We start from the raw sequence: 8,938 nt of genomic DNA, 5'->3' as shown, positions 1-8,938 counted from the left end.
GGTGCATGGAGAACATTCAGGACAAGCCACAGCAAATCACTGGCAGTGGGGTTTGAGAGCTGCTCATCATGCAAGGGGATGGTGACAGGAGGCGGCTCAATGCTGCTGCTGGGAGGGAGCAAGGCCAGTGCCAGTCTTGGCTGCCAAACCCACCACAAACGCTTCTGCCAAGGAACAGCAAGGGAGCAGGAGGAGATGTCCCTTGAGGGGCTGCCGGGGAGCCGCTTTTCTGCCTGCGGGCACAGGGTGGGTTCTGCTTCACAAATCCTGGGTCCTTGGCTGCACTGGCCCAAGCCTTTCCGCTGTGAATGTGCTCGCTGCACCCCGCTCTCTGGGTCAATTGCCTCACTCCATCTTTTCTTAAGGGGCTTCCTACAGTCAGGTTGGTTGCACACAGAAATGTGTTGATGCTTATCTTCTGCTCTTAAGCTGTCCTCTGCATACAGTATGTCTCTGGAAGGAGATGTGTAGCACTGAACCTTCTACCGCCTGCTATCCCTGCTAAACATCGGAGACTTCTCTCTGTTGTGCATGGTGTAGAAAAGGGATGATTGCCAGCTGGTTTTTTTGAGATAAAGTTTAAAATCCACGAGGGAGAGTAGTCCATCACAACTTCCCTGACACACTGGAGTTCAGCCCCAGGGCTTGCTTGGAGAGTAGAAGAGCAGTGTCTAAGCTTGTCTTATCCATTGTCCGTGGAAAAGGGGAGCAGGGGGGGTGGTTGTGGGTGATGTTTTTTGACTCTCCTGGATGACGAATAGAGACCAAGACCTGTGTTGTTTCAAAGCTTCCTTGCCACCTGCCCTGCTCCCACCACAGCATCTGCTGCTGCTCTAAGTGCTGCGGTATGTTTTGATGATATCTTTGATGGCCCGTCTGCAAATGGGGCAGCAAGCGTTGGCCATCTTCTTCAGCTTCAGCCCACACGCATAGCAGAGACACATGTGTCCACAGGAGTAAATGACCGTGTCTACCATGTTCTCGTAGCAGATGGTGCATTCATCTCCCCAGGGCCCTGAGACGGATGGGGAGATGGGTGACTCGGGCAAACTGATGGGAGAGTTGGGAGCCGTGCCTGAAACACAAAGAACAGTGTCACTCATGTTGCTTAAAAGGCTTCTTGACATTGCAGGGTAATTTCTGCCCTGAAGCCAGCTACAGAGGGAGGACCTGCTCCCTAGCAAAAATGGATGGTCCAGGGCCAGGGACCCTTCCTGTGACCCACTGTCTCACTCACTGAGCTCTAGTTCATATGCCAAGGCTCAAGGCAACAGAAAGACAACATCTTCTGGGATCTGCTGCCTGTGTAGAGCAAACCAAGGGACAGCTGTTCCCACACAGCAGGGACAAAAAGCAGCTTCACACTTTTAAACCTTTGTCTAGAAATTAGCAAAAGAAGAAACAGGAGGGGCAGATCAAGCTGCCTGCTTCGAAAAAGGAGAGGCCAGGTGACACATGGTGGCAGCAGCTCCCAAGACAAGCAGTGCTTCATCTCTAGGGCCAATCCAGGGCTGTGGGACCACAATGCCTGGCACTGTGAAGGATCCACACACCCTGTGTGGATCCTTCAGAACTAGGGTGGGGTGATACCCACCTGGCCCCACATCTAGCTCACAGTGGGTCATTGGTTTGAGAGGTATGAGGAGCTACAGTAATTATAGAATCATAGAATAGTTTAGTTTGGAAAAGATCTTTAAGATCACAAAGTCCAACCATTAATGTAGCGCTGCCAAGTCCCCTACTAAACCCTGTCCCCAAGCACCACATCTACACAACATGCTCTCAGCACGCCCATAATGGGGTCTCACTAATTAAGCCAGATTAAGTAGCAAGACAATTAGAAAATTTCTATTTTTTTTTTCCCCAAGAGCCATTAAAAATCTGAATGTTTGCTGTCACCAGTTACTAGATTTGAGAGTGGTAGATACTGTCAGCAAAAAAAAAAATCACACCACTAGGTTTGAACAACAATGATAAGGATTTGGTAAGGTATATATTCCATCAACAATGTCTTGGGATCATGAAGGTGCCTGGGGGGTTGAAAATGCTGCAGAGCCATCTATCATTTTCTACTGCATGTACATTTATCTAAGTCTTGCTGGAATTCATCAGCATATATATTAGAAATGCCAATACTGCCTTTTTCTGAAGAGGGTACTGAAGGCATGTGGAGAGGGAAAGGGGGGGATTGTAGGCATGTCCATAGCTCCATTCTAAGCTAGCATGCAACATGTCACTGCCACACAGCTCTCCAGAAGGAGCTGTGCGTCACAGGGCCACGCACATGACAAGAACTTCTGCTGCCTCCCTTGGGACCTTTCATGATGAAAAGGGTTGGAGAAATATTGCTGTCTAGGCATTGAAGCAGCTTCTACGTAAAACAGACCAAAAATAGCCTTTGCAAAGGCTCTCCCTTCCTCCCTGGGGGAGCTGACAGGAGACTGTTGATCATTGTGGTTTTTTAGAGTCTGCTGGGAGACAAGTGTGAGACTGTGAAGGGGGGCAATGCAGGAGTGGGCAGGGAGCAAAGGAAAGGCAGCGTGGGATCCCACCACACTTACCACTGATAGAGTTGCAGAGGGGGCCAGAGCCACATGTAGACAATATGGGATCAGAGACGCCGCTGCAGAGGACGGTGGGGGAATTAGGTGTGGATGCAGGTGAGCTCGGTGTAGACAGCCCCAGCCGCTCGGCTAGTATGGTGGAACCTGCACCACGAGAAAAGAAACAAACAGTTGCAGTTAAAAACTGGGGTGATGGGGCACTGGAGATATATGGGGGGCAGGGGGATTGTGCAGCTCTCAGGACTTGTCTGGATTTGTGACTCATCAGCATGATATCTAGGGAAGAGATGGAAGGAGGAGGGGGGATCATATGCCTTTTAAAATGCTAGCAGCTTGGCCCCGAAGACACACTGAGCTCCCAGAGTCCCTGAAATTTGCTGGAGCTCCTGTAGCCATCACAGCTCCTTGTTTCTGCTCATAAATGTGTTTCAAGTCCATAAGAGCAGTTGCTTCCCTACAGTTTGATGCTCCTCTGTGCCCTCAGCCAGCAGAGGGAGGACACGGCCTGCAGTAGGGCACTGGACTCCACACCAGAACAGATCACCTTGGCAAAGCACCCTTCACTAACCCAGAACAAAACTACAGCGTTCCAGACTCTGACAAATTCATGTCCCTCAATCACTTCACAGACACGAGGTTTTGGCGATCAGGGAAACAGCTCTGCTCGCTGCTCTGCTTCTTTTGTAGGGTGGCTTCTGTCAGAGCCAGAGATGTCACCAAAATGCATTTGGCTTTGAGATAAACAAGGACACCTCTCCCCCATTCAGGAGCATTTTCTCCACTCCCTACGTGTCCTGGTGTGATGGACCAAGATTGCAGAGCCTCTTCCAAGTCCTTTCTAGGTGTCCCCAGTTCCACACCCTCCTCTTTTCACTGTCTACCACCACATTTGTGTTAGTGTGCTGTCTGCCAGAAAAGCCAGCTCTGCCCCAGAGCCCGCTGGGCACCCCTAGCCACCTCAGCCTTCTGCTGCTGCTGTTACAATAAGAAGTATATTAAAGCCCCTTTCAGAAGGGAAGAAAAAATAATGGGAACACTTAAAACTCTGGCTGCACCAAAGGTTTTGTAGGGGAGTTTTATTGTCAGTGATGCAGCCTGGTCTTCAATAAGACAGTGAGAAAGCAGCATACACATGCATGAACCAAGGTAATGGTGTCTTGGTGGTAAGAGCCAGTTTGTGTATGGTTTTAAAGTTAAGGTTTCTAGATCCCCAGCTGAGAAAACAGCGGGATAACTCCAAATCAGAACTAAAATGCAAAGACTTCTTCACGTTACCATATAAGGAGCCAAGAGGCACAGAGGGTTTGGATCCACAGTGTCCTCGATGAGTCGGAGCTACTCTCCAGAGAAAAAGCAGCAGTAGGAGGCCAGGAACACCCCATGTGCCATGCCAGAAAGGTCCCTCAGTTCCTGTCTGCCAGGAGGCTATTAAGCCACAGAGGACCAACCCTGGGAAGCGGGGACTCCAAGTGCCAGCTGCAGATTGTGCAACAAAGCAAAAGCGCAGCAGCCGCCGATGCCCTTTTTAGCAGAAGAAGACTGAGCAGTTTAAGTGTAGCACAGGGACAGAGCAGGGGGTCATGTTTGGGTTGAAATCTGTTCTGATGACTGCGTACAGGCGAATAAGTGATTCGCTTCAGCCTTCAGTCCCTCAGCTCTACCGCCCTTCAAATGAGGAGGGCCTTGCTCACAGGCAAAATCTGAAGTTGAATTAGCCTCTGCAAAGGGCTTTGGGGCTCTCAGATGAGACTTGAGATGCTGCAGAGAGGCACCTCCTTGATCACACAGGCAGGAGCTGAGGCTGGAATTTTGCTCAGCATGATGCAGTGTCTAATGACAGCCACCAGCAACAGCCCTTCCCCTCCAGTCTGACAGATGACCACAGCAGAAGACTTGCCCTGTGGGTAACATGGCTGTAAACGGGCCCCAAAGGGGCACAGATCTCAGCTGTTCACTGCACACAGAATAACCACCAACCCGGAGCAACTGAACAAGTTTTTCAAGCCTTTCCTCTCCTCCCTGCAGCCTGGAGACATTTCTGACACAGAGCACATTGCATCTCTAACACCAACCTCATCATTTCATTAAATGCTAAATAACAACTATTAAGAACTTTTTTTTTTTTTCTGGGCTAATAGATGAATTAGGAGGTGCCCCAAGTGTCACAGAGTATGAACTGCTGAAACATGCCAACAGCCTTTCCCCAGTGCAAGGAGCGCTTGTCAGTGCAGAAACCACAATGGTGGCTGATCTGCGCCCCAGCGTGGCCTTGCCCAAGGGCCAACACCCACCTCCCCAACTGTTCCTCCCAACACAAGGCACAACACTTTTCTCCAGCGTAAATACAGTGCTTTGTTTACAACACTCTGAGCTCCCTAGCAGAGAAGACACTATTCTCCCTTGGTGACAGAATAATCAACATAAGACACGTTACTCAGGCTGTTAGCATATTGCTGGATGGTGTGCAGATACCATGACAAGGAGCATGGAATGAGCTCATGTGCAGGGTGGAACAAGTGTGGTCAGCTTGGCTTAACTAAAACCAGATAGATGTGCTCAAGGCCAAACATGCTCATTGTGTGCACAGAGCTCCCACCAAGAGCTAGCTTTCAAACTGTGATTTTAAAACATCCAATAATTCTAAATAAATCCATTTAAATAAAGATTTAGAAACATTCTTCCTCTCGGTAAAGCCCACAGATATATTGTCTCTACTGCTAACTTGTCTCAGGCTTGATCTCAAACACACTGGAATCTCCTTAAAATGTATCTTGAATAAATTCTGCTTGCTGTTTTATCTTTGCACAGTCCAGTTATTAGCAAAATGCAATGCAGATGGACTCTTTCTCTCTACTTCTGTCATCACTCTGGGAGAGGTGCAAATAAACAAACCTGTATGTCCATCCACAAAAGGAAACAGTGTATTATACTTGCAGTAAATGAAGGTATTACAACAGCATGTACAGATGATGTCATGCCATCAAAGACTGTAACATGCTAAAGGTATAGAGTTCAAAATGATCTTGCCAAACTGGAAATAGGATCAAGTGTTCAATGCGATCATATGCAAAATGCAGCACTTAAGCACAGATAATCAGCTACCAAAATACAAGACAGGGAATTAGTGCACTGAATTGCAAATACAGCTGTTTTACAGAAAAAAAGGCCTGGGGATTGTTGGAGGTCGCCAGATGATCATAAATCAACAAAGCTGTCCTGTTAGGAAAAGGTTGCACCAATCCAGGGTCATATGAAGCTGGTCAAGGACTGAAGCAGGAGCCAGAGGCACTGTGGTATCTCTATCCCTGGAAATACTCAAAACTTGACTGGATGTGACCTTGTGCTAAATTGTAAATTAACCCTGCTTTGAGCAGGAGGTTGGATTAGATAATTCCCAGGGGTCCCTTCCAACCTAAAATGTTGTATGATTCTATGATTTTAATATGACAACATTTTTCACAGGCTGCTAAAAGGTGAGAAGAAACAGTATATTCTTCATGAAAGTTCTGGATAAAACAAAAAATCACGGGTTTCAGACTCCTAAGGCATTCAGATTAGACATTATGTAGAGAGTGAAGTGTTGTAGAGCAATCAGACTTCCTAGAGAGGCTGTGACATCTCCATCACCAGTGGTCTTTAAGGTCAGGGCGGTGAAGCAGGTAGTCTCTTGAGATCACATCCAGCATTTATGATTTTTATGAGAATCCTTATCTGTATTCATAAGTGCCCTTTTATAGAACACCACAACTGTGACCAAAAGGCAGCTGCAGTGGCCAAGAGAGATGCTTTGGGTTCTCTGTGGTGAACAGTGTGGCTTCTCAGAACATTGCAGTTCACTCTCAGGGGACCTCTCTTGAGGCTGCCCCAACTTTTAAGCAGACAACTTTTTTGCTCATCTCTCTTAATGGCAGATGTCTGGGGAGAGCTGTGCTGCTGAAGCAGTTGTGTTGGTAAGAAACCCAGATTCAATGTCAATACTGACGAAAAATACAGAAAATATTAACTTAACTCTCCCCTTAATTCATTTATAAAAATATTATTTCTGCATTTCTTTCTCACAACGAAGTGATTATGTGGAGCTGCTTATTACTGAGTAGGCCCCAGAGAGACAATTGGAAACCAACCACAACAACAAAACCAGGTGGGAAGAGCGATGTGTTGTCTGTATTCTCCTTCTGGGCATGCTTAGGGGCATTTGCTATGATGCAAATAAATCCCCAGGGCATCTCTGTGGCCTAGAGCAGGGAGTAGCTGCCACAAATCCACTCTGCGAGTAGTCCCAACCCATTGCTAGCAAGCAGTATATTAAAACTCCCAGTCTCAAACTGAGATGGAGAGTAAAGTAAAGTAATGCCAAAGAGTGCGTTCCTTCCTTATTGCTTTGGCTTTAGATCACTGAAGGTTGGGAAGCTACCAGTTTAAGGTATTCATAACACATTTCTTTATGTGCTATTACCGAGAGAGGTGACAGTGGGGCAGGACCATTCCTGGCACTCAAATAATGACAACAGGATGAACTCCATCAGATTATGAAACTATCCCATCAGCCAGTGAAAGATACCCAGTAACATCTTGGGATCTGACCAGGACATTGCTCATACTGTCTCAGTGTGACGAGGAGTGTTCACATACCTAAGAAGAGAGAAGTAAGACTCTACCCATTTTACTAACACTCTGTCTCCCCATCTTATTCCTTTCCCCCTCAAAATTAAACATAGTCCCATTGCACTTTTTCAGCTCTTAGCCCAAAAGGTCTGCAAGCACAATGTTTCCATCAGAGCACTGGGACTGTCGTTGTGGAAGTTTTGCAGAAACCAGGCTCCAAAGGCTAAAAAAGTCTGCTGCTTTGAAGTGTAAATGGGGTATTGCACAGTCTGGGGGGTTTGGTTTTAAGGAGAAAATAAATGAATGAGCAATACCAAGTGTCTGCTGGTTGCAAACAGGAATGATATCGTGACTTCTGCCCCCAGAACACTTTCTGGCAATACCAAACACAATCTCAGGTGTTTTGCTCACCTCCTGCTAGTTGCATTACCTGCCCAGACTCTTAATGACTATTTCACAAGCATTATAAAAATAATATATAACCACATAGTTCAATCATCTTCACCTTTTTAATGGGCTTTCCTTACCCATATCCATCTTAAGGACTCTGACAGGATCTTAACTAAATGTTGCACCATAGTTTATAAGGAAGATAAATTTTTACAGAACATACTGACTTGCCCATATGCTGAGTACCTTGTGGAGCACATTGACAGCCCCTTCTCATTTTGTAACACATTTGCTGCATAAATAGAACTAATAAAGATCAGGTAATTACCAATAGTAATCACAGGTTTTTTTCAATGCTGTTCAATCCATTCACAGGTCCCAGCATCCAGCACACAGTGGAAAGGATCAGAACAGATGCTGAAATCTCCCTGCAGCCTTCCACCGGCATATTTAAGGGTGCTCAAGAGAGCTGTGTACTTACTCCAGTGAGCACTGGGCACCTCACAGTCATAGTCATTTAGATGCCTTTCAAAACTCTCAACTTGATTTCCCTTTGTTAGGAGACAGATTTTTAAGCCTGTCAGCTGAAATAATTCCCCTATTTGAAAAACTGCTCAATATCCATTCTCACATTTAACACCCTCAAGGCACCAGGGTCATTGATTTTGTTATCTAAATAGGATCAAGGTTCTTTCAAAAACCTGGCACAATCTTCACTAACGCAAATGTTCACTTAAAAAACCATCCGTAGAGAGAGCTGCAAATACCAAACATGGTTTCAGCAAGAATAAAATGACAGCCCTACCCACATCGTGTTTTCACTCCTAAGAGCAGCCATATAGATTTCTGCATATTACCACATTTTCTTGCCTCCAGTCAAGGCTGCAGGAGAGCCGTTCTGTTCCCCAGGGCCACTTAAGTCTTGCCCAACTTTGAATCCATCGTGCTAAAACAAAGGAACAAAGCACCTGTTGCTGCCTGGGCACACGGTAGTTAAAGATCAACAATCATGTTAGGGAAGGATGTAAGCATATCCATCACTTCTGAATGCTATAAAATACACGTATTTACACAGCCATTTGTTACGTTCCCACAGTGATGGGAACAATACTGCATTGACCAGAAAATGGAGCTTCCTTCCCCTTGGGCTCAGTGCTTTTTGGCCAACCATGCTCTCAGAGCCTAGTCTCTATGCTGCAACTCATCTCTGCCTCTCAGGTGACCAGCATCAGATGATGGCCCATGGGTGTTTTTTGCATTCAAGTATTTCCTGGGGGAGTTTAAAACTGTTCTGAATGGAACAATATTGCATTTTGTTCTTTACAAACCCATGAAAACATAAAGGATTTTGCATTATGCTATGGAAATGTCCGGAAATA

General features: G+C 46.2%; 1 protein-coding gene across 2 annotated transcripts in view; it reads right to left on the bottom strand.

Annotated features, from left to right (window-relative positions):
• Positions 1-833: 833 nt before the first annotated feature.
• The window catches only part of NEURL1 (neuralized E3 ubiquitin protein ligase 1), a gene marked incomplete at both ends in the record, with an annotated part of 150,216 nt that continues 142,111 nt past the window's right edge, over positions 834-8,938 (bottom strand). For both annotated transcript variants that reach the window (XM_084264964.1, XM_084264965.1), the window contains 2 exons: positions 834-1,075; positions 2,562-2,708. In XM_084264964.1, coding sequence (XP_084121090.1) covers positions 834-1,075; positions 2,562-2,708 — 389 coding nt within the window. The remainder of the gene's footprint in view (positions 1,076-2,561; positions 2,709-8,938) is intronic.

The sequence above is a fragment of the Gallinula chloropus genome (assembly GCF_964237585.1).
Source record: "Gallinula chloropus genome assembly, chromosome: 5".
In the NCBI taxonomy this organism is placed as follows: Eukaryota; Metazoa; Chordata; class Aves; order Gruiformes; family Rallidae; genus Gallinula; species Gallinula chloropus.
This window is presented reverse-complemented; position numbering and strand designations above follow the sequence as displayed.